Genomic DNA, 26,329 nt, shown 5'->3' on the forward strand with positions numbered 1-26,329 from the left:
ATTTGTTCAATATTTGCCAACTTGGAAAGATGTTGTGATTTTTTATCTTTGGTCTGCTTTATTCTCACTTGTCACGAAAATCTTAAATACTCTACAATAATTTATGTCCTGATTCCATATACAGGATGGTTCTGGAATTAGTTTGGAATTTTGAAGTAGGTAAGGATGGCCGGCGTCCTTCTTATTTCTTCTTATTTATTCTTCTGAATTTTCTGTCAATGAATCTGTCAATACTCAGCTTTAGTGAATACGTGGGTTCGAGATTGTTGCTCAGCAACTGATCACTGCTGCTCAATTAGGTTCGTACTATATGTGTTTATTGCAGAGTAGGCAGATGTTTATGCCTCATAATATTTCTGGTCAGGAAATGCTCGCGACATGTCCTAACCATTCTTGTGTGATTGTCCAAATATTCCAGTTACCTTTTCACAACTTGATAGGGAAGTTTAATTAGTTCATATTAGTTATCTTACTTCAGGTTATGTTTTTTTTCTTTAACTATCCCTATACATGTCAAGTTAGTCATTTTCACTATTTAAGAGTTTAGACAAATGAGTTGTTCTCTTAGTGTAATCCCACTTCTTTCCTTAGGCATAAATTGCTGTTTAGATGTAGGACTATTCCCGGATAATTCCATGCTGCGAGAACTTGTTATAAATCTACAGTTTTGTTCAAAATTGATTGCTTGTTCTCGACATATTTTTTTTCTATCGTTAGTAATGGTATTATAGGAAAAGTCCACCACTTATATTTTCTTAGGATTTCTATTGGGATTTTATCGGTGTCTGGTTATTCTCATACATCTGTTGTAGCCCCATGCTATAGTTAGCGAATACCAGCACACTCAAAATTTATTTAGCCTCTGAATTCCTTTAGTCCATTTTAGACTTTAGGTATTTATCTTTATCTTTGGTTTAGTTCAGTTACATATTACATTACTTAGTCTGAATAAGTGTGACAATGCTGCTTCACACTTTAGGAAATTTTGCTTTATTGTAATTACTTAGTTGATATTGGCTCATATTACCGGATGAGGGTAAGAGCTAATTTAGTTATCAGCATTAGTGAGAATTGGTCCTTTCCTGATCGTTCTTCTTTGGATATGCTCTATTTATAAATCTGGTGTCCATCGATAGTCCGATTTTGGATTCAGTGTCTGATTCCTCACTTATTTGGTTTATTTGGTTATGTAGGTTCGTATCACCATATGTGGGTGTACGTAGACCTCATTTAGTTTTGAAATTTAGTATTGGTGTGAATGGGTCCATAAATCTTCCTGGTCGTTCTTCTTTGGATATGCTTTTATGAATCTGGTGTCCATTGATAGTCTGACTTTGGATTAAGCGTCCTATTTCACATTTATTTTGGTTATTACGTCTTTGATATACTTTGGTATGTTTACGATTTAGATTACTATTTGTGTTATTTGGTTTGGTGAGAATTGCTCCATAAATCTTCCTGATTGTTCTTCTCTGGATATATTACTATGAATCTGGTGTCCATTGTTAGTTCAATTTTGGATTAAGTGTTCAGTTCTTAACCTATTTAGTTTATGATTTCTTTGATCTTAGTTTAGTATATCTCCGGGTGAGATATTGGTTGAATTGGCTCATACATTTGCCTGGTTGTTCGTCCTTGGATATACTTAGTCTTATAGATCTGATGTCCATGGATAGTTCAATTTTGGATTTAGTGCCCAATTCGACATTTATTTGTCAGCAAGAATTTAGTTGGTATATTTAGTTAATATTTGGCTTTTTAAGCATATTGTCGATTGAGATTTTGATTCGACTTTCGAGTCATCTGAGTTTGTGGTGTCTGGCGCCCTGACCATTCTTTTTTTTTTCCGTGATCTTTAGTTCGTGGTTATTTTTTTTGTGTAAACTTGCAGATCAACGTGGAATGTTAGGCCAGTACACTTAGTTATTGATACTTTAATTTTATAAAAAAAAATTTTGAATAAAATTTTTTTTTCCCGACTAGTAGGGGAATGTAACAGTCGTTACTTATACTGTATTGATATAAAAATAATTTCAGAGATGTAGTATGGGCTGCCTAACTTTAAGTGTTCATTTGCCCATTAAGTGTGTATTGTTAATAATTTAAGTTGTCACTCTGTTCTAATTTGGTACCATTGCGGACCAGAGAGATGACAGGAGATTAGGGGGGAGTGTAAATTGGCTCTTCTTGGTTAAGAAACTGTGAATTAAAATTGACTTTTGATCGGGAGTTTGGAGTGGTACAAGTGGGAGTTAGCGAAAGAAAATCCAATTAATGCATAGAATTTCCTTCAATTCAAGAAGTTAAATATTCTAAGTATACCATAACGATTTAATTGACGGTGTTTTCGCAAACTCGGGAGGTGAAGTGAGATTTCTAGCACGGAATTGATTAGCTATCTGCCACCTACCATGGAATTATAAATTTCCCTCAGAACATCCGAGGGAGAGTACCACTTCAACTCTAATTAGAATCAGGGTCATTGGGACAAGCCACAGGGAGTATTATCTACTCCACCCTCATTTTTTCTCCAGCCTGCACCTAGAGGTAGGGCAGGACCGTCATCATCGGAACTGAGCCAATTAGCACCAGCTCCGTGCTAATTTCGGACCTCAAGGAGGACTTCGCTGGGACACCGAAACCATTCGGGAGTATCCTTCCAGACAGCTGTAGGAGGACAGTTGGTTTTTGATTCAGAACTATATATATATATATATCTTGTTTCACCAGTTCTAGTTTTTTTTTATAACATATATATATATATATATTAATTAATATAACTCCCCTTGGTGTAAGGTATCGGTAAGTTTGAGCTCAAATTCTACCCAGAGATTATCTTCCATTGTTTTTGTATTAACCATTTATTTCTTTATTAACTTTAATTATTTCATTATTAACTTTAATTATTTCATTATTTGTTTATTTAACTAATTTTTTATATTTCATCTTGCCTTATTAATTCCGGTTATTATCCCTTCAGGATAATATACCGTTTCAATTGTTTAACTTGGCTTGTTCCCATTTATATATATTATTTTGTTTGTATGTGCATTTAGAGTTGTTTAACAATATTGTTGGTCATATTGTAGGTAAGTTTGATATATTTACTTGGCTATACGTTCTTCCAACGTTAGCATTATTTTGTTTAAGGTTGTTTAAACCTAGATGTAGGTTGTACACTCTATATCAGAGTTATTCTGTGTAGTTTTCAACTTTTTATTATAGTTGTTTTCAACATTCTTTTTTTAAAATATTATATTGTGAAATTTTCATATACTTTTTGGTAACTTAGAGATTGTCAAAATCTAAGAAGTTATATTTAATAAACTTGAATTTGTTTTGCATATAATTTTTTATTAATATTTCCTTACCTTTTTACATTTACAGCATTTTTGTTTATTAAGTCAACTTTAATTAATATTAGCGGTATACGATACCTGGAAGAGTGACTGTTACTCTTTTTAGAGTATTATCCCTCTTCTGGCGCCCTCAATTTGTTTTCTTTGTTAATTTTCATTATATCTATTCATTTTTCTTATCTTCTTTTCTATCCATCATACATATTTTCCTGATTTACTGTCTTTAAAAGGCATGCAAATTGGCCGTATCCATCCTTGAGTTTCTAGTGGTCATTCTCTTGCCTACATTGCTAGCCTAGCCACATTCCGTTCAATATTTTTTTACTTCTTTACTTAATTGTTATCTATTTTACTTCTATCAATTTTATCCCCTATATATAGACCACTCTTCTTATACCTCTCTCCTCCTACACACCCCAGTATTTTGTTACAAATTCACAGAAATTAAATCGACCATGTACTAATCCAGATAAAATGAAAACGCTGGCTACAAGATGTTATACGTTAGCAGCCTACGAGGAGTAGATGAGGATAAACAGATTAAGAAATTTTGAAAAGACCACGTAGCATATCCCGTTAACACTGTAACTTAATTTTTTTTGGTGGGAAGTGGAAGATGGAAAGTTAAGAAGAAAATGCACATGCAAGTTAGCTTATGTTGGAAATCGACGCTCAGCTATTTTGAAATACAAAACGGTGAGCATTAGAACGTGTGTCAATACATTTGGGATGAGGATATATTAAAAAAATTTGGACGGAATTGAAATGTACCAATGAAAATGAGGGAATTTGGTACTAAGGAAGAAAAGGGAAAAATAAAGGGCGCCACCCAGTCCTTTGTCGAGGGACGAGAAAAATATTTAAGCTATTAGAAGATTGGCTTAACCCTCCGTTAGTCCCTAGAAAAAACGAAGAACCAAGAGTCGCTACGTTCACTATGTTCTGCATGACTACGACACATTTTTTAACTTGCTTCATCAGTTTTCCAAAACTCATCTGGATTCACACGATTACCTTTTAGACCTATTAGTACCTGCACTTCTAATATATCAATGTGTCTAGCATCCCGATCGCCAACAAAGTTATTTATTATTAAGTCTGTATATTTGTTCGTACGCTCTACAATCATTTCTACCATAGCGTTATTCACAAAATGTTTCCAAATAATACTGGAAGTCTTCAAGTTACGTGTAGGTAATCCTGACATCATCAAAGGTAGTACGTAATTTTCTTGTCGTGTTATAACATATTTCAGTGGAACAACTTTTTTCCTTGTAGTAAGTTTATCTTTTGCAACAAACACTAAGATATTACTTTATTTTCTTCTTCCTCGTCGGACACATCCGGTTTCCATTCACTTCCGCCATCCCGTTCCTCAATCTGATCGATTTCATTTTCACTTTCCTTATCGTCAAAATAATTTTCATCTTCGGTGGGAACAATTTCCTATAATTCCAAAAAACTTTCTTGTTCGGCTTCAAAGGACATCTATTAATAAGAATTGACAATAACTTACCGATAAAATGCAATATAGATGCTGAATATTTACCTGATCTGCAAGTTATGCCAATAAGTAATAGCCACACCGTTAGGCGATACAAAGTCTCGCACCGAAAATAACTATTAAACTCGCGAAACCGTACTCAGGCAGAAAATATACACGAGGTTGGTTGATAGGGAGAGGTACACATAGTCGTGGTAGAAAAACAACAGTTATTTCTAAACCTCGAATGAATAATTCTGTCGTCGGCGTGTGACACAACAAACTCCAAAATGTTTAGATTATCAATCTCATAGACACAAAAAAATTAAGAATCTTTTTCAGTATTTTATAATATACGGGGTGAAACGAAAATGCTACAACACTTTACCTGTAAACATTGAATTTACGCAGAAAATTAATTAAATGAGGCGCGCCCGGCCGAAATTTAAAAATCTGAATCCTTTTTTTAAACGGATTTTTTATTTTAAAAGCATTATGGAATTTTCATTATATTTATATAGGATAAAAAAATGCTATGACGTTTTTGTGAGACTGCTGAAAAATGCGTCATCTAGGCGTTTTAATATTTTCATTGTTTTCATCCTCTTATTATACTGAAAATGATGTACCTGAAAATAAAAATACCTATTTACCGAAAATACAAATTCCAACACAATGGAATTTTTAACCTCAGTTTTTCCCACAGATTTTGTTTTACTAAACAATTTATTTTAGACATACTTGAACTGGGGATATTGCTCATACTTCGTATTTATTTTCTCTACGTTCTGGTATAATAATGCCAATTATTCAATTTAAAACCAATTTCAGAACAAACTTATTCGAGCGCTAAACAATCCCGTTATTTTTCGCAAACAAAGAAACAAATGAACAAGCAAAATGAACTTGATTAAACATTTCGTTATCCAGTGAGGAGTATTTGCAAACGAGAAAATAAAATACCTATGACTTCGCAAACTGAACGTGCTTTAAACGGATGGCAAATTCATATCGAAATTTAATTTCACATTTTGTAAATAAACTTTTTTATATTAACTTTCAAGTCAACTGCGTTGGTCAGTTTTTATGGCACAAATTAAACACCACAATCGGTCTATATCTACCAAAAAAAAATCATAAATAGTTAATACGTTTAATACCAGAACGACCGCAGTCATTTGACTATAACTACGGTAACCATATATTAAAAAAAAAGTGCAAAAATAAAAAAAAAATATATTACAAACGCAAAACGTATCTTTTTATTGGATAAACATATTTTTTTGGTATCGAAAATAAATAAAATATGTAGCTAAACATAAAGGATTATATCAATTAAACATATTAATAAATAATATTAACATTGAAAAAGTAAAAATGCTGTAATTAAGAGTTTTCTTTAAATTATGATCCGAGGAGTATTGATAAATACTCTGAAGATCCTTATATAACATATGAAGATCATGCAATTGGATAGGATTTTAAGGGTTGCAATGGTAAAACTAAGAGTTGAAAACTTACAATTAAAATTAATTAAGCCTCAATATTATTATTTATAATAAATATATTAAAGTCTAACAATAAATTAATTAAAAATATCAGAAAAATTAAATTCTTTTTATTTAACCCAGATATTACTGAAACTTTTATTGTTAACATTTTGAATTAATTTCGAATTTTCATGGAAATTATAGCATATGGAACCAAAAAACACAATCATATATTTTTTTATGACGATACCTGTCAAGTTTTGACATGTTCTTTTAAAAGGACGGTAGTAATATACGGTACCAGATATCATATATATTTTATTAGTATCAATTTACAAAGAATGAAAGGATTTAAAACAAAATTTTGGATGTAAAGGTATTTTGCACTTTTCACACAAAAACTGGACTTTTTTGTGACAATATCCACATCGCAATTGCTTTTCTTGATAAAGAACCAAGTGGTTAAAACCGTCATATCTTGAATTGGCTACCGAATTCGAATTCCGCTTAGAAGGTCCGCGTTTTGTTTCTTTTTTAAAAGTTTCCAAAATATTAGTTGCAATAGATCTTTTAAATTCAAGTTGATCCAGTTTACCGTCTTGAGTTTTGTGAATCTGCCACGCATTTTGAATAGCCTTATCAACGCAATGAGCAAAAAGGGGAAAATACCATTTCTTTCCTCTTATGGACACTCGATATAAACTGATGTTCTGGTCACTGCGATCAACGCCACCCATGAAGTTATTGTATATTCTAACAATATTTGGTTGAGGAACTTGAATATGTTTTTTCTCTGCTTGTGAAAATCTCTTTACAGAGAAGCAAGGCATTACTGGTACAAAATTGGAAGCAATAGAAACGATATTATTATCATGCCAGCGGCAAACCACTATTCCTGTATTTTTATCAAGACGATACTCGTATTTGCCACGTTTTTTTTTCATAATAGATAAACAGGGTAAAGGGCATTTCATGGTGCGATTTTCCCTTACAGTGCCTGTACCAAATATGCCTCTTTGTTTTAGCTCATGCAGTAAATGAATAGAAGTAAAATAATTATCAAAAATAAGATGGAATCGCCTTTGAGGCCATACTTTATTCAATCTGTCTGCATAGGATAGAACTACTGATGCACCCAATCCAAGGACTTTATATTGTTCAGGTATTGTAGTGGAATTACCTTGGTTAGGAGAAAACCAAACTATGTATCCCAGACGAAGGGCTCCTACCCACATTTTGTACCCCCAACGGATTGGTTTTCCCCTGATGAATTGTTTTGTGGGTTGGCAACCAAAATACGGAACCATTGCCTCATCTATGCTGTGATGTTTTTCTAAAGGGGAAAATTGCATAAATTTTTTGTTTATTACGTCGAACAGGGGTCGCATCTTGGCAAATCTATTAAATTTATCTAATGACAAGTTATTGCAAACATGCAAAACTTTCATTATGTGGGAAAATCTATCCCTAGATATAGCAGCTACCACCATTGCGTTGTGCGAATCGTCACGATTTTTCCAGTACATGTACCTTTTCGGCACAACCACATAACCACTCAATACAAGAACGCCTATAAAACATCGAATCTCATTTTGAGTAATGTCGTTCAAAAGATTTCTTTGTCCTGCGTAGATGTTAGTGTATTCGGTAACCAAATTGATGACTTCATCATCAAAAAACAAATTGAAAATTTCCATCGGCGACTGAGTCATTTTCGGTCCAAATTGAGTTTTTCAGTAAGTACAATCAGGGTGTTGATACAAGTCTCCTTGAATCCAGTGTGCAGATATTCTCTTCTCTAATTGATGGGGCAGCTTTTCCTTCGAAAGAAACAAAGCCGAATCTTCTTCTGGTAGGCTGGAATTCACAGAATCTTGTGGTAATTCAGTCGCGTTGTCAAAAACAAGTTCTACATCGTTTCTCAACTGACTACCCGGTAAATTATTTATTGTAGTTAGTTCTTCATCGCCGGAGTCGCAATCGGTGACATCATCATTGACATTTTCTGGGGGAAATATGATCAAACCATCTGGAGGGACTAGGATTTCATCAGAATCAAGCTCTTCTAATAGCTCATGCATTTTGAGAGGCCTCCTGAAACAATACGCACGTTGGTAGTACTAATTACTACCGTCCTTTTAAAAGAACAAAATGAAATCCCAAGCGGCGAGCCTTTGAAACAACGTGACAACTATTCGAGCCAAGAATATACGTACATAAGTCCCTATTATACAATAATCCACATGCCAATGCCGTGAAATAACAGTTTTTTAATTCTAGACTTACCTCCAATTATAAGCATCCATTTTGTAGTCCAAAACCTGGCAAGTTACACAGATAACCTCACAATTACAGCATGTGCGCGCACTAAAATCGTTAAAACTTGTCGAGTGCTGGCTCTTGAAAACACTCCATCTAGAGCCATCTATCAGTTGGTAGCTGTACTAACCTAAATTATGCAGAATTTACACTGCCTTTTAAAAGGACGGTAGTAATATCTGGGTTAATTCATAATAAAACGTGGTTTTGAAGAGGGGACACATTAATAAAATTAGTGAATAATTATTTTTAGTATCAAATTAATAATCTTTGGCGGACATATTTTAGGATTAATCCTATCTATTATAAGCTTTACTTTGAGTTTGTATAAAATTGGAAAATAACGGGTGGATTTTACCCTAAAAAATAATTAGCACATTTTGGTATAGAAAAGATTATGAAGTGGAGAGTAGAATGAGCTTTCCCACAACTTTTTACGCAAATCAATGAATATAAAAAAATCTGAGTTTTTTTAGTGTTTTTACCATCATAGGTATCCTAGACTACTACTATTCATAAGGGAACGTGGAGATCTCCAGATGGGGTCACAGTCTCCAGATCGATCATGTTAATATTAACTTTAGACATCACTCAGACGTAACAAACGTATGCAGCAGACAAGGGGCAAATGCATACTCTGAGTGAACTCTGAGTGACTCTACCTAGTGAAAAGTAGAATAAGAGCCAAAATCTCAAACATTTGTTTCGATAGTAAATATCATGGCCTATAAAACTGTAAATATATTATGACTAATATCTTTTCCGCTCTAGTCATTTCGGCGGGACTTGTTTACCGGCCGATAGAAACCTCTAGTCCCTTCTTCGAAAAACCAGCCTGAGTTCCCGTTATTCTTGTCAACACCGCCAACAACCAGTCTTCCCCAATGTTCGAGTAAATTCATGTCTGCTATAGGGGATTCCGAAACTAACGGAGTTTTATATTTAAAGAGGAATTTTGTTGGGAAAAGAACAGTCAATTTTGAAGATTCGTGCCGCGTTTAAATTGTAACGCACGAATTATAAATGTAGATAAATTATATAATTATTAAGTGTAAAATAAATTAGATATATATATATATAGTACAAATAAAGACTTTAATAAACTTGTGAGTGTTATAAATAGAACCTTTAATAAATAAATAATAAATAAGTTAGAATTAAAAAAAACATTACACATTAAAAAAAAGGGGATCCAAAACTGAAAGATATGAAATAAAAAACCTAGCAGACAACAGCAAAAAGGCAAAATACAAATAATATATAAAAGGAAAGCCAGAAAACAGACAAAAGCACGATGATATAAACAGAGAATGGGAAGCATGTAAAAACATCATACAAGACGCGGCCAAAAAGACCCTGGGTTTACAAAAAAAACTCAAATCAACTGAAGGACAGTGGTTCGATGAAGAGTGTCGTAACATAACAGAGAGGAAAAATAATGCATATCAACGACTACAACAACGACATAGAACACGAAAAGCTATATAGAATGCTAAGGAGAAAAGAAAAGAAAATACATCGCAAAAAGAGAAGAGAACACATAGAAAAAGAACTCCAAGAAATGGAAGAACTAAATAAACCATCACAAAACAGACAATTCTACTAAAAGCTTAACAAAAGGAGAAAATAATTTAAACCAAGAACAATGATGTGCAGAGGCAAAGAAGGAGACATAGTAGCTCAACAGAGTGAAATACTACAAAGATGGACAGAATTCTTTAAAGAAAAGTTTGAAAAAAATGAAGATCTACTATATGATGAAATTATACTGGATAACATGGATACCAGAGAAACAGCCCCCCTTTAGTAGCTGAAATGCAAGAAGTAGTTCCCAGACTGAAAAATAACAAGTCACCTGGATTAGACAACTTTAGCTCAGAATTAATGAAGTAATGCGGAGACTCCCTATTGAATGCGATACACGAACTAATAGTGAAGATATGGAATAATAAACATTTGCCACAAGACTGGAATACCAGAGTAATTATCCCACTTCATAAAAAGGGAGATCAGCTTCAATGTAAAAACTACCGAGCAATAACGCTACTAACTGTAGCATATAAAATACTGTCAAATATTGTGTATAACCGATTTAGACCATATGCGGAACAAATAGTTGGGGGATATTAATGTGGTTTCTGCAGGCAGAAGTCTAAAATAGATAAGATCTTCGTCTTGAGGCAAATCTTGGAAAAGACTAGTGAATTTAATATAGACACACATTATCTTTTCATTGATTTTGAGAGTGCCTATGATAGCATTCATCGAGAATTTTTGATCCATGAAAAAACACTTAAAGTACAAAGCAAAATTCGAAATCAAAACGCACTAACAGATATAATCCATGTGAGAACGGGCCTACGACAGGGAGATGCCCTATCCTGTATTCAATTCAACATTACATTAGAGAAAATATTTAAAGAGTCAAAAGTCAACACTAGAAGAACAATAATAACAGAGTGTACAAATATTGGCATTTTCAGATGATGTTGATATCATAGCTAGAAGCGAAGAGAAATAATATAAGCATTTCATGCGATAGAAAGAGCGGCACAAAACAGTGGCATAAACATTAATGAAACAAAAACCAAATACATGAAGGTCCACAAATCGACAGGCCAAAGAAACCTAGAGAATCTGACAATAGGAGACAAGAACATCGAAAGCGTGAAAAATTTACATATCTAGGTTGACTAGTTACCGCAAATAACAATGTCAGTGAAAAAGTTAAGAGAAGAATACATATCGCTAATAAAACATACAATGGACTAAATAAACATCTAAGATTTAGCAACATTACAAGAAAGAAAAACCAAATACAAAATATACAAGACCCTGATAAAACCAGTCCTTGTATATGGGTCAGAGACATGGACACTGTCGAAAAGCGATGAGAACCTATTAGGTATATTTGAACGAAAAATCCTTAGACACATATATCATCATCATAAGTGGCTCGACAATCCGTTGTGGATCTTGGCCTGCTCACAAAGAAGTCGCCACTCCTGTCGATTCCTGGCAACTTCCCTCCATCTTCTAACCCCTAGAATCTGTAGGTCTTCTTCCACATCATCAATCCATCTCATTCGTGGTCGTCCTCTGCTTCTTGTGCCCTCTGGTTGTGAAAATGTTAATCTCTTCGTGTATTCGTGATCTGACATCCTAGCAATGTGTCCAGCCCATCTAAGTCTCTGCACTTTAACGAATTTCACAATATCTGGATCGGTGTATAACTGATACAGTTCAAAGTTGTATCTTCGACGCCATAGCCCATTTTCATTTACGGCCCCAAAAATCTTTCTAAGAATTTTTCTCTCAAAAATACCAAGAAGTCTTTTATCATTTTGAGATAAGATCCACGTTTCAGCCCCATATATCAAAACTGGTCTTATTAAGGTCCTGTATATATTAAGCTTTAGTGCACGTTTTATATTTTTATTTTTTAAATGTCTCTGGAGGCCGTGAACAGTTCTGTTTGCTATTGCTATGCGTCTTTTTATTTCGTCGCTTGTCGTGTTTGTTGCGTTTACTAGCGATCCAAGATATGTAAATTTGTTGACTTGCTCAAAGGTATGGTTGTTAATTTGAATTCTTTGTTGGATATTTCGAGGGTTTTTAGAAACCAACATATATTTGGTTTTTTCCTCGTTTACCACAAGTCCTAATTCACTTAGGAGGGGTGACACATATATAAGGGGGTAAAAGAAAATGACATATGGCGCATAAGATATAATTTCGAACTATACATAGCATACAATGAACCAGAGGTCATAACATCCATAAAGATCGGACGTCTGCACTGAATGGCCCGTGTTAAAGGGATATTTGAGACTGAAATACCAAAACATATAATGAGGCAAACACCAGTAGGGAGAATGTCAAAGGGAAGACCCAAACTTAGATACATGGAACAAGTGGAACAAGATTCGAAAACACATAAGAGTACCAACTGGAAAAACAAAGCAAGGAACAGAACAGAATGGCAGAAAATCCTAGAACAAGCCAGGACCCAGAGAGGAGTCGAGCTACTGATGATGATGATGAACCTGGAGCACTAATGCTTTCACAAATTATTTAGTTTATAATTTTATAATAAAACATTTTTTATAGGTATAAATAATAATCTTATTTAAATTTGTTTTCCAGTTTCGTTTTAGATATATTAAGATTAGTTGTATTTTGAAACTAAATTTTAAATAAAACTTAATATTTTCAACTAACAAAATTGTTTGCATTTTAGAAGAAAAATATCATAAATATTGTTTAATAAACTTCTTCGTAATAACTGTTGACTTGCCTATGAACCGCCATTAATATATTTCGCTTTTATTGTACTTGATAGTTTATAGTCGTCATCTCTTCTTGAAAGGTATAAAATTCATTTTATCGCAGACAAGTTATTTCACCTATTTATTCTCATCGCCTTTTCTTGAATACAAATGATCAAGAAATACTTTAGAACCATTAAGGCAGTTCTAAAAGGAGTCACTTTTAAGTTCTCCCGGGAAATATCTGGCAATTGAAATTTAAAGCAGCGAAAAGTTCTCGGTGTGTAGTTCTAGAAGTGTGAGGAAACTTGAGCCAGAAGCTTTTAATTTAATAATGGACCTAACTTAAATGTAACTATCTTCAAATTTGCAAAAGTTTTTTAAAGTAACTTCGGACGGCTATTTACAAGAGAAATATTAATTTCGTAACAAGAATTAAGTCGCGACAAATCTGGGGCATCTTAAATTAAGTTTGCCTATTATTGAATTAATAAAGGTGTACTTTGCTGTAGTATTTTACTATAAAAGCTATAAAATTGGCTACAGAGCATAAATTGTCGGTAAACTGTTCATCATTCATTTAAAACTGCTACTCTTAATAAAATATTTATTAACCGACAAAGAAAGAAACTAAACACAATAAAAAATAATACGTATATGTTAGTAGGGACTTAAAATATGTCAATTAGATACAGAATACTATATATTGATATTACGAGATCTAGCTATTAAATAACAAGACTGCATCATTGGATAGCTGGAAGTGTCTACTCTTTCAGTACAAAAACACGTTTTTGTTGCTGTAGTAGTATTTTTTCTGTAGAGGATTTTCTCGTGCCGATAACAATGTGCGACGAAAAACATGAGCAACGGATTAATGTGAAATTTCTGGGCAAATAAAAAAAAACTTCGACAATAATTAGTTGAAAGAGGCCTATGGTGAGAATTCTCTATCTCGTGCGCGTGTTTTCGAGTGGTATAAACGGTTTTCTGAAGGTCGAGAGAGCGTCGAAGATGACCAATGTCCAGGTGGACCCGTCTCTGTTTCAACTCCGCAAACAGTGACCAAAATATGTAAATGAAATTGTGCGCGGAGATCGTCATATGAGCATTCGGATGATTTCTGAGACTGTAAACGCCGATAAAGAAACTGTCACAAAAATTTAACATGATGCATTAAACATGAAGAAAGTTTGTGTGAAGTTAGTCCCAAAAAATTTTACCCCTTACCAAAAGCTCGTCCGTCAAAAGTTCTGCTCAGATTTTCTTGAGAGGTTACATAAAGAGCCTGAATTAATGGAAAACCTCATCACTTGCGATAAAACCTAAATATTCAAATACGATGTTGAAACTAAGCGACAATCCATGCACTGGAAAACTCCTGCATCGCCAAGAATGAAAAAAGCAATAATGTCAAAATCAAAATTTAGAGACATGCTAATCGTTTTTTTCGACAATAACGGCATCGTGATGACTGAATGGGTTCCAGAGGATCAAGATGTAAACCAAACTTACTATTTGAAAGTTTTGGCAACGCTGCGAGAGCGAGTTCGTAAGAAAAAGCCGGAATTGAGGAAAAACAAGCCGTGGATCTTGCACCAGGACAACGTACCTGCCCATAACGCACTGTTTGTAAAGCGGTATTTAGACGCTAGAGCCATTCCAGTGCTTGAATACCCGCCGTACTCGCCGGATTTAGCACCCTGTGAGTTTTTCCTGTATCCGAAAATTAAGTTTGCCTTGAAAGGAATCCGGTTCGAGTCGATGGAAGAATCGAATGGAACGGTGTGTGGCGAGGGAAGGGGAGTATATTGTAGGAGAGCATTCGATTGTAGAATAATTTTTGAAATAAAACTCTTGTTCGCAAGCAGCTTCGTTATTTAATAACCAGACCTCGTATAATTCCCGTTTTGTTACCACAAAGTACAAACATATAGTCCACCATAGATCTTTACACAAGTATGACATTATTCACCAATTATTTTTTATATTACGTTTCTTATTCACTCACAGAAACTAAATCGATTAACTTAAACCGCCTGTCCATACAACAACAGCATACATCGAACAGAGACAGTCATAGGACGATGGTTGGTGAATTGATGATTGATTTATTTACCTGCTGGCAATTGTAAGTTTTAAAAAGACAGCGTTTGTAGGGTGTCTATCAATTATTTGGCCACATTTTTGGCCACGTGGCTCACAAAGGTGACGATTGTTTGGAGAGATTATTTTTGTTCCTGGAAACATTCCTGGGAGAAGATCAACAGGACGATCGCCAACTAGATGGCTCAAACAAATTAAGAATTTAGCCGGAAAATTATTTTGCGAAGTTCTCAGAGCAGCAGAAGATAAAGAAATGAGAATGAAGAAAAATTGTTAGGAATATTGGAAAAAATCACGATTCTCAGTAATAAAAAAATGACAAGAGAGAAAGAAAGAAAGTGTGGGAACATTAACGTTCGTATTTGATTTATTAAAGCAAGATTTTATTTATCAGCTAATGACGAATAATATTATCCTCTAAATTCAGATTTCGTTTTTTAAATATGGCTAAAACCACATTAAGGGAGTGATATGAAATATTTTTTTAAGGCTTCTTATTTTTAGAGTATGCCTGGTAAAACATTAACTTCTCGAGCATATCTTGTGTTAGAAGTGTTGCAGTATTTCGAAGTAGTAACATAAATGGAGGGTCTTTGGAGCCATTTGCATTTGTTCAATAGTTAACAGATTTAAATGTATGTTCTTTTAATAAAATACATATCATTAAACAACTCTTTAGAGCAGGAAGCAAGGTTTAGATATCTGGGAATAGATATAACTAGTTACGAAGATGTTGAAGAAGAATTACAACAAGAAAGCTTAAAAGCGAGTAAAGCGGCGAGATCTCTTAATGACACAATGTGGAAGAACAAACACCTAAGACAAGGTACAAAAACAAGAATCTATAAAGCAGCAATTAGACCAAAATTAACATACACGGCGGAGACAAGACCTGATACATCTAAAACAAGACGACTACTAGAAACAACAGAGATGAAAACCCTCTGAAGAATTTTAGGGAAAAGTCTCTTGGATAGAGAGAAAAGCAAAAACATAAAAAAAACATGTAATATAGAAGACATAAATGGATGGTGACAAAACGGAAACAGCAATGGAACGAACACATTAGTAGAATGGCAGAGGATAGGATAGTGCTAATAGCACGAGATAAGTCACCAAATGGACGAAGAAGTATTGGCAGACCAAGAAAAAGACGGTGCGATAATTTAGACAATTCGGGAGGTTAATATTGAAGAAGAAACAGGCTCTAAAGCCTTTATACAAGAAGGAAGAAGAAGAAGAAGAAGAAGAACAGTTCTTTAGTTAAGATATTAGCTGCTTTATTTAAAATATCACGAAGGACAGTATGTACAATATAAAAAGAAAAAAAAGTTCATATTCTTTCCAAGCCAGGCAAACGTAGACCTCATTTGCTTTTATCACTCCATTCGTCAGAGTCGAAAATAATACTGATCTTATAAAGATCATACGAACAACCTAAATTTTGCTTAAAATGTCAATTGTAAAAACCTAAAAAGATGCAAAAAATTTTGCCGCCCTTACCCCCGCGCTTCCCTCAATAACTACCCCTTGTTGAGGAGAAAAACGAAAAAAAAAGTTTGTTACAAAAATGTTTCAAACGAGAAATGTAGATGAAATAATTTTACACAAAAATAGATAATAACATTTTTTTTGTAGAATGAACATTTCTCTTAGAAACAGCGTTTGAAGCCACCGACGATTTTAAATGTCCTTTAGCAGTGCGAAATACATTTTTATAAATAAAATCTGTATCAACTCGACAGCAAAAATTCGATATTTCTTGCTCAGAGCGTCCTCTCGACAAATATCGAATTGTATTTTAAAAGTGAAGAGAGTAGCTTTCCTATGTATTGTTGCATTTTTTCTTATATGAGGTTCGCAGATAACAGTAAAAAATATTTAGTAGATTGTCCATAGCACAAATCAGAGCGACACAAGACAGAAAGTATCAAATCAGTAGTAAGAAAAAATCTTAGAACTGAAGAAAAAATAAAAAGTTTAGTTTTCGGCTTTACAAATTTATATGTAAAAACTGTAACTTTTTGTTCATTGTAATGAAAATGGTAAATATCCTTAGTGGTCGAAGCACGCTCTTTAGATAAAAAAAATCTCAGCTTAAAAACGTTAAAACAAACTTTTATGATACCAATGCATTCATTACCGTAATTAATAACAAAATATTGAATTTAGTTTTAGAGATCAACAGCTCATATCCTCCTCCAAAAGCAATTTCCTTCTTAGTTTCTAAGCACGAAACGTCAACACAAATTTCTTGTACAGCGAAATAACTTTACAATTTAATTAAAGGTAAACAATACACCAAGACAAACTTCAATTCCGTCTTTAAACAGTTTCTTGTTTCTTGAAAATGAGTACTAATTAATTGCATACTAAATGTTATAAATGTGTACGGTGGAATTAAAATGATTGCTAGCCTTAATTAACGTAGATTTAATAATAAGTTTAAATATTTTAAAACAACGTCTGAGATCAGTTAGTAGATCAGAAGTACAGATTTTTTACGGCCATTGAACAGTTTACATCCTTACATATAATATTACCCTATTAGCTGATTTTTACCTAGATTAAACGCACATTTTACTTCGAAGTGAATTTAATTACCAGTGGCGGGCTCAGAATGGGTTGACTAAAATTAAAAAATTAAAATTAAATAAATCTGTTCTTCAAAATGTAACGAAAATTGGAGTAGAGTCTGGGTTAAAAGTGTCCATTTTATTTAAAATTTATTTTATATTAAATAATGACAGACGGTAACATAATTAAAGAAATACTCAACACTATAAAAAAAAAAGAAAAATGAGCTACTTGGTCACATACTAAAAAACGAGAAATACGAATTGATGCGGCTGGTCAAACAACGGAAGATGGAAGACAAAAGAGGACCGGGGAAGAAGACGCACGTCCTGGTCTGAAAAATCTGAGACAATGGAGTGGTAAAACGTCAATAGAACTTTTCAGAACGGCTGCAGATGGAGTCAAATGGGCCATAATGATCGCTCATGTCCTTATAGATGGGGCACCAATAAGTAGGTTTTAAATACCCAATGTTCGCTAAAATTACATTACGGGTACATTATGGGAAACTTGCACTTTCTGTAAATAAACTACGATTCCTAACCTAAAAATGTCCGACAACGGGAAACAACTCAGTTTTAGTTTTATACACCTAAATACATGCTTTTCTTGTACTTATAAATCAAAATGGTTTGCACATACTTTTACAAATGCTGTATTCTTACGTATGGAACTAGAAAACTATACTGAAACACTTTGGCTTCCTCATAAAGGATAAAAGCAGTGGTGGTAAAATATTGGCGCCGGTACAATTTCGGCTACTTTCCCCTATTATCTTCTCTGGTAGTAAGTTGATCATGCAGATTTTTATTCGTTTGTATTTCTTTTGATTTGAACCACTTACAGATTTGTGTTTTAAACATATTTTCTTGACATTCTTTAAACAGTTTTTCCGTTTTTCTTTGTTATTTCTTGACCTTGGTCTGATCGCTGTTAGATCTCATTATTTCGAACCTTTTCTTTCTTTAAAGTTGTTCCAAGTATTTTTGCTTCTAGTAACTGTTCGTACTAATTAATCTTTTCAATAGGTGTTAAAAAGCAGTAAATCTGTTTTATAATATAATAAACGCGTATTTTAACAAAGTGGTTTGCCTCAAAGCTTAAAGCTAATCTCTTAAAATCCCATATTTTTGCCAATATGTAATGCAGCGATAGCTCCAAAATTAATAAAACATTAGACCATCGTCGGGCTTAAAATTTAACGCGCATTCCAGAGTATTTACATTGTCTAAACCGCAGTACATCCAATCGCGGCACTTCCCTTTTATTACTAATTAATTTTTCGTCACAACAAAGCCCAATATACACCGATATGACACAATGGCCAAATGAATCTACAAAGTGATCATTTTGCAATCAAGTCAATAACAGTAAAACTGGAATAATCCATACACAACGGGCATATTACCCCAGTTGTATCTGAATTTAATTACCAATTTTGATGGCTCGAGCGAATTACAAAACGAAACGTAAGTGCTTTATTATTTGATTTGCTAAGGCTGGGTTTTATCTAGTTAATCCATATGTAGGCCAAAAGGTACGCGGATATTAAAAAAATACGACTGGAAATCGCTCACGCTTTAAATTCACATTTTTACGAACTTTATATAGCAGGAGGAGTTTGGATTGGAAAAAGAGCAGACATTTGTCTGCGATTGTGATTGTTGTGGTTATAGTTTAGTGTTAGGGAGACAAGTGGATTGCTAAGAAGTAACTGTCCAATTTGTCGGTTGAGAAGGATTGTTAACCTTGCCCCAGTGAGCGGTACCGCCGCATGTTACCAGCTATACTGTAGGAACGGCTCTTTGATTTAGCTTTGTTGGCCTCTTTCTTAGTAATATCTGCGACATCCTAGTGGCGTTACTTCTAAGGTGTCGAAGTCGTCATCGTCATCATCATTCTCAGCATATTCTACCGATTATGTTGAAGCCTCCCTTACATATTCATTCTTCATATCTGCCCACGATTGTCTTAAATTCGCTTTTCTGTACCATGTCGTACCGGCTTGTTTCCTTATGTCATAATACCATCTTAAATTTTGACGTCGTCTTGGTCTCTTGATAACTCTTGGATACCACAATGTAATTCTAGTGGACTACCTATTGTCAGTTCTTCTCGCTAACTGTCCCATTCACTGCCATTCTAAAGATTTAATTCTATGGATTACATCAATAACCTTGGTTTTCTGTCTGATCCATTCTATTCTTTTTTGATCCCTCTTTATTATAGCTAGCATGTATCGCTCCATTGGCCTTTGAGTACCTTTTAGTTTTAATAGTGAGTTTCGATAGTGACTTGAGTTTCTCTTTGTTTAGTGTCCAAGTTTCGCAGCCGTATATCATTATTGGTAGTATACACTAATGGAATGATTTTTTTTTTTTTGGTAGATTGGCATTTTTGACTTTTGGAATTAGTCTGCAGGTTTCCTTGTGAGTTTTCTTAGTATTTTGCGTTTAATTGCCATGATAGCATTATTTTGGCGATTTAATGAAGGCGTATAGTACCGACCTGTATTCAGTAATTAACCTTATAAACGTTTTATAAGTGTGCAAGCAAATTTTGTGATAAGTGCTGCTGGGTTTTTCCTCATAGAGCTCCAAGAAATATAGCTCCCATTCTGACCCTGTTTAGATTGAGGTTTAGTTCGGTGTCCCAGTTAGGATTTCTCTGAAATTGTATGCCCAGATAGGACACCGACCTTTGGAATGGAAGTGTTCTTTTTTCGGATTGAGAGTAACTCTCCATTTATTGCACCATACAAATCGGTTTCTTAACATCCCGTTAATAGTTCCTATGGAAATAAGCGCAATATCGTGAGCATATAGTAAGATGGATTCGGAATTACCGGATATGCTATTCGAATTCAAACGGTTATTGTTCCCGGTGCGACTTGCTTTTAAATGACTATCAAGAAAGGACAATCGTTGCGCAAGTATATGGATTTAATTTAGAACAGGGATGCACAGACTTATTAAGACTAGGTTCCACTCGGGCAAATCATGAACTATTGGTGGGCCGGCCGCCAGAAGTATAGGTAATTAAAGACAATAAAGAATTGATAATAATTATTTAAAGTTGAAAAATAATTTATTAATTTGAAGCGTGGCACTGCCTAGTGCTTACAATCTTTTTTATATTTGGCTCAAATTTACTTGTAGCAACACGTAAAACTGCTTCCAAACTTTCATTTGCAAGGAGGTTTCGATTTTTTGTTTTATTATTATTTAGTATTGAAAAAGTTTGTTTACATATATAGGTAGAACCAAAGAAGCTGGCACATTTGAGAGCGTTTATGCGCAACTCTTCGTACATATTTTTATCAATGCAGCGGTAAAAGTTCAGCAAGTATCCTTCGTTGAATTTGTTGCGTAGATCTTGGTCGTTTTGAATGTCGATAATTTCTAACTGCATTGACTCTGGTGCATTTTCAACTGAAATCGTGAAAGGATTGCTAAATATGTCCAACAGAGGTTTCACTTTTTTAAACTCCGAAAATCTTTCTTGAAAAGATTGAATCAAAATATCTAGCTTTTCTACATAACTGAAATTAATCGCAGTTTTGTTGAATTTTTCAGCCATTTTCTTATAATTCGGAAAATGATTGTAATTGCCAGAATTCAACTGTGATCTGAAAAGTGTCAGCTTGCATTGAAAGGATGATACATGAGCGTAGAGCTGGGATATCAGTTGATTTTTGCCTTGAAGCCGTGTGTTCAAGACATTCAAATGATTTGTAATGTTAACGTTTGCATTGTCTGTGATTAAGTCCTCGTGATTTTATAAAATTTACAATCGAAACTACCACTTTCATGACATTTTGAAATTAAATTTTTTTAGAACACAGGTCTTCTTGGTGTATAATGCAGTGAAACTGCATAAGATCTTCAGCGTTTATGTTTTTTTCTTGCAGATACTTTTTCAGCAAAGTAACTAGCCCGGAATTGACACCAATCATCGAAAGAGCACCGTCAGTCGCAACTCCCGATAATTTTGATAAGTCCAAATCAGTTTTTGAATACTCATCCAAAACAACATTGAGTATATCAACTCCTTTGGTTTGACCTTTCAATGAACACATTCCTAATAACTCTTCTAAGACTTCAAAATTTTGAGTAACACCTCGTATGAATATGAGAAGTTGAGCTGTGGAACTAATATCAGTGGATTCGTCGAGTGCTAATGAAAAAATTCAATGATCTTAGTTTTTTCAATTAATTGTTCCGCAATATTACCTGACAATTTGTCTGACAATCGTCTTTGGATAGTCATACGATTCAGTTGAATTTTCTCAAACTTTTTTGATGCTTCTGGACACATTTTCTTAGCGGCAATTTCTATGCATTCTTTTAGAAAATCGCCATCATTGAAGGGGCGACTTCGCTTTGCTATCATTCGAGAAATTTCATAACTAACTTTTGTAGCTGTTTCTGAATCTTGAATGGGTTTTGTAAACATAGCTTGCTGACCAATAAGCTCCCGTTTTAAACATTTTTTGCTTTTTTAATTCGCCTGTAAACTTGGTAAAAGAAGGATGCTGCGTTACATAGTGCCTTTTTACATTATATTCCTTTGCAATCGCAACAGAATTCTTGCAAATTAAACAAACGACTTTGTTATGCGACCATACAAAAAAGTATTTCTCAGTCCAAATTTCTTGAAACTGCCGATTCTCATCTTTAACCTTACGTTTTTTACTAGGTCCTGGCTTCTTCATGTTGCGTTCTAATCCTGGCTAGGATTAACACAGCACCTGAAAACAATTACAGGACCTACTTAAATTACCCATCCTTTTTTAAATTATCAAAAATAATTGATTGAATATTATTCCTAAAAAATTTTAAGATTTTTATACAAATTTTATATCTGAAATAATGACGTAATTATTACAATTAGAGAAATTCTGATAAAAATAGTAATTTCTTTGTTTTATTTTAATATTTGGCCAACATTAAAACTAAATTTGATTAAATAGGTAGGGAAACACTTATTAATAACAGAGTTTTACTTACGATTTCACAACACAATTGTACACGGCACTTGACGGGTTAACACTGCAATAGTAAATCGACGTATAACTCTGTGCATACGACGGTGGAAGCTTCGTATTCCTACGCGAGCAATCGGGAATTCGGGACTACTGCTATCTCGCTTGCTCGCACCGCGCTAGAACCTTCTTGATTTCTCTATTATTTTAAACTTTATATAAAGGCAACAAGCGATGTTACTTGACTAAGCATTTTTGGGCACTAGATTCAAATAGCGCGCGCGAGTTTCAAATTATTTTTCGAACATATTTTTTTTGGTTTTATTCTGGAATAGAATTCAATAGTTTTCGAATGTACAAGAGTATTATTTTTGCTGTCAGCGGGCCACCAGTATTCGGCCGGCGGTCCGCATGCGGCCCGCGGGCCGCGGCCTGTGCATCCATGATTTAGAGAATGTATGCTTCTAACATATGCATGGCCTGTTTTTTTTTATTTGAAAGAAAAATCAAGTATGTATCTCACTGCATTTGAATAAATATCTAATTAAAATGATATTTATTTAAGCAATTTTTTGTTAAAATTTATTGAAATGTCACAATTTTTCGAAATAAATAAAATCAATAAAATCACTCAAAATTAATTGATAATTTATGTACTGTTCTTCCTTTAAATTTATTTTAGTTTGTGGTGTAGCAACATGACCAGGGTACATCTAGTAAGATAATATAATTTGATTTAATTTAACATTGTCACAATATAAAATAACTAGTTGTATACTGAAACTTTTTTCGAAGTAAAATCCTTCATTTCGTCGATTCAAATACTCCCCCTCTGAAATTTCAGCTCCACTATTCATCTTTCTTAGATTTCAAGTTGTGCACAAACTTTTTGTCCTAGGAGACGGCAAGATGGAACGATTTACACAAAGAAAGATATTTTACAGTATTTCCTGCAATTTAAGGACAAATAGTGTTGAGGGACTGCCAGTTAGGATTTCTCAAACTTTAGAGTTGAATAATGCATTAGGAACACACAGTAAGTTGGTAAAAAGATTTGGTTGTGGAAAAGCACAAAAACTTCCGGTTGCCAAAGAAATCTAGGCAGCTAGCTGTTTTAAGCTTGAAACTATGGACAAAAAATTGTAATCTTAAAATATATTACAAATTAACTAGGAGAAATATTTCAAAGGTGTTAACAAATTGATCTTTTTCTACTCTCGGTATGATAAAACTGACCAAACTATTATTTACTTTACGATATTTTTTATTGGTGTATTTTTCAGGTAGAATTCTCGTTTTATTTCATGACTAAATAAATTGGAAAGGACTAATTTTGTATATCTCGATATAATTCTAAAACTATATAAAATACATAAATTACCTTCTAAAATGTTAAATTTAATATAAAATTTCTCTAAACTGCGAAAATTTATCTATAATCCTTGGAAATAGATCAGTAAAAGTTCTGTCACACAAAATAATAATATTTTAGTAATTTCTTTAAGTTATTTTATTAACGTAATATGAATCAGTTACAATACGATATTAGAAGATAACACAGAAGACCAATGAAATATTCATCATCATCAGTGGTGCTACAGCTCTAGTTGAGCCTTGACCTTTTCCAGTCTATTTCGCCAGTCGTTTCTGTTCATCGCCAACCGTTGCCAATTTGCCGCGCCGATTTTCCTTGCGTCCTCGTCCACACCGTCCCTCCATCTCAGTCGTGGTCCCTCCATCTGAGTTCGTCTGGGTGGGTAATTTTCATTTGCTCTTGACACATGTCCAGCCTATCTAAGCCTACCTATTTTTATGAAGGATATTACATCTCTACCATTTACTATTTTTTTATACTTCTCGTACAATTCGAAATTATATCGCCTTCTCCAAATACCATTCTCACAGAATGCGCCCATTATTCTTCTTAGTATCTTCCTTTCGAAGACGAGCAGAAGATTTGCGTCTGTTTTGGAGATGGTCCATGTTTCTGACCCATATGTCAGCACTGGTAGGATGAGTGTTCTATATATTATTAGTTTGGTTTTCTGGCTTAAATTTCTGTTTTTTAGCTGCTTGCTTAGTCCAAAATAACATTTGTTTGCTAGCAGTACCCTCCGTTTTACTTCTTCAGATGTGTCATTATGGTTTGTTATGAGAGAACCCAAATATGTAAACTTATTTACTACCTCAAAATTATATTGGTCTATACTGAAGTTTTCTTCGGCGTTTCTAGCTCTATCTCTGTTATTTGGAATAGATGCTAACATTTTGGTTTTCTCCTCGTTTATTTTAAGGCCCATATTTTGTGCGGCTGTCAAGAAGGTGGAAGTCATCTCTTTAAGTCCTCGTGTAGTACGTGCGATCAAATCCAGATCGTCAGCGTAAGCCATAATCTGAAAATTGAAAATGACATATCACAACCAGGGATGGGAAAAACCTACCGGTTTTAACCGAAAACCGGTTTTTTTACTTCGCAGTAACCAATTTTATCGGTTGTTTTTTTGTCCCGGTTATAACCCGTTTTTTATTTTTAAAGTAAAAACCGGTTATAAGGTTTTTACTTAAGTTAATTTAGGTTTTTATTATTGGATTAAAAAAACCGAAAACCGGTTTTAGGAAAAACTGGTTTTTTGGCCGGTTATAACCGCCAGGTTAAACCGTAAGCAAAGAAAAACCGGTATAACCGAAAACCGGTGTTTTGTCAAAAACCGCCATCCCTAATCACAACATAATATATTTAACAAAATAAACATCAACGCCTAAAGTGCACAGACCCTCAGTAGCACTTGAGCAGTATGTTGTTTTACACTTCAGTACAATAATTATTTTATGTATGTTGGCAACACGTTTTCTTTTTGTTGATGTCTGATCTATCACTTGTCACTTGTCACCGATCTCTGTACACTTATTAAACAATAAAACTTTTTTTCCAACTAAGTATAATAATAGTGTTATTCCCGAGAGTGAGGGATTCCTACTTGCCATTCAGGATCAGGTTATTTCAACTAACAATTACTTGTAATATATTGTTAAAGATCATCAAGTCCAAAATGACAAATGCCGATATGGATGCCAAGCCCAAGAAACCATCCAACATCTTACCGGTGGCTGCCAGGCATTTGTCGGTACTGAGTATAAAGAACGCCATGACTCAGTAGGAAAGATTATCTACCAAGAACTAGCTGACAAACTGGGACTTCTCCAAACCGACCATCTTCCTTATTATCAATACGTCCCTGACAAAATGCTTGAAAATGACAACTACAAGTTATACTGGGACCGTACTGTGCTTACAGACCAACCAGTGGCGCATAATAGACCGGATCTCATACTAGTTAATAAACTTACTAGGCAAACAACACTTGTTGATGTGGTGATACCCAACACCAATAATTTAGGTGTACAACGAAAAGATCGCCAAGTACAGAGATCTAGAAATACAAATAAGGAGACAATGGAGAATGGACAGTACCCAGACAGAACCTATTATTCTAACTACTGCTCGTGTTATTCCCACAAACCCTTTAAAGAACATACAACAGCTGGGTCTAAACGAACATCACTATCAGGCCATCCAGAAAGCTGTACTCCTAGCGACGTATAGATGTGTACGAAAATTTTTGGGAGATACTCCAACATACCAAGTCACCTAGGGCTCGATAACACGAAAAGAGTCCCACCAGAGCTCAATCCTTTTGATATCGTAGGTATCTGGGATGATTAACTTAGAGAAAGTGTGAGCC

General features: G+C 34.2%; 2 protein-coding genes across 3 annotated transcripts in view; one reads left to right on the top strand and one right to left on the bottom strand.

Annotated features, from left to right (window-relative positions):
• LOC140439043 (alkaline phosphatase-like) overlaps positions 1-26,329 on the top strand; it is a 586,651-nt gene that overhangs the window by 62,965 nt on the left and 497,357 nt on the right. The gene's annotated exons all lie outside the window — the stretch shown is intronic.
• On the bottom strand, positions 21,426-22,057 carry LOC140438049 (general transcription factor II-I repeat domain-containing protein 2-like). Its single transcript, XM_072527761.1, has 2 exons — positions 21,835-22,057; positions 21,426-21,778 (listed from the first exon to the last, which is right to left on the bottom strand). The coding sequence occupies exons 1-2, from the start codon at positions 22,055-22,057 to the stop codon at positions 21,426-21,428; spliced, it is 576 nt and encodes a 191-aa protein (XP_072383862.1).

This window comes from Diabrotica undecimpunctata, chromosome 4 (assembly GCF_040954645.1).
Source record: "Diabrotica undecimpunctata isolate CICGRU chromosome 4, icDiaUnde3, whole genome shotgun sequence".
Lineage (NCBI taxonomy): Eukaryota > Metazoa > Arthropoda > Insecta > Coleoptera > Chrysomelidae > Diabrotica > Diabrotica undecimpunctata.

Excerpts from the sequence above, each read along its gene's own strand:
- LOC140438049 (XM_072527761.1), bottom strand. The coding sequence starts at position 22,057 with ATGTTTACAAAACCCATTCAAGATTCAGAAACAGCTACAAAAGTTAGT. Across the intron at positions 21,779-21,834 it reads ATTGTCAGACAAATTGTCAG|CACTCGACGAATCCACTGAT; the intron begins GTAATATTGCGG and ends TTTTTTCATTAG.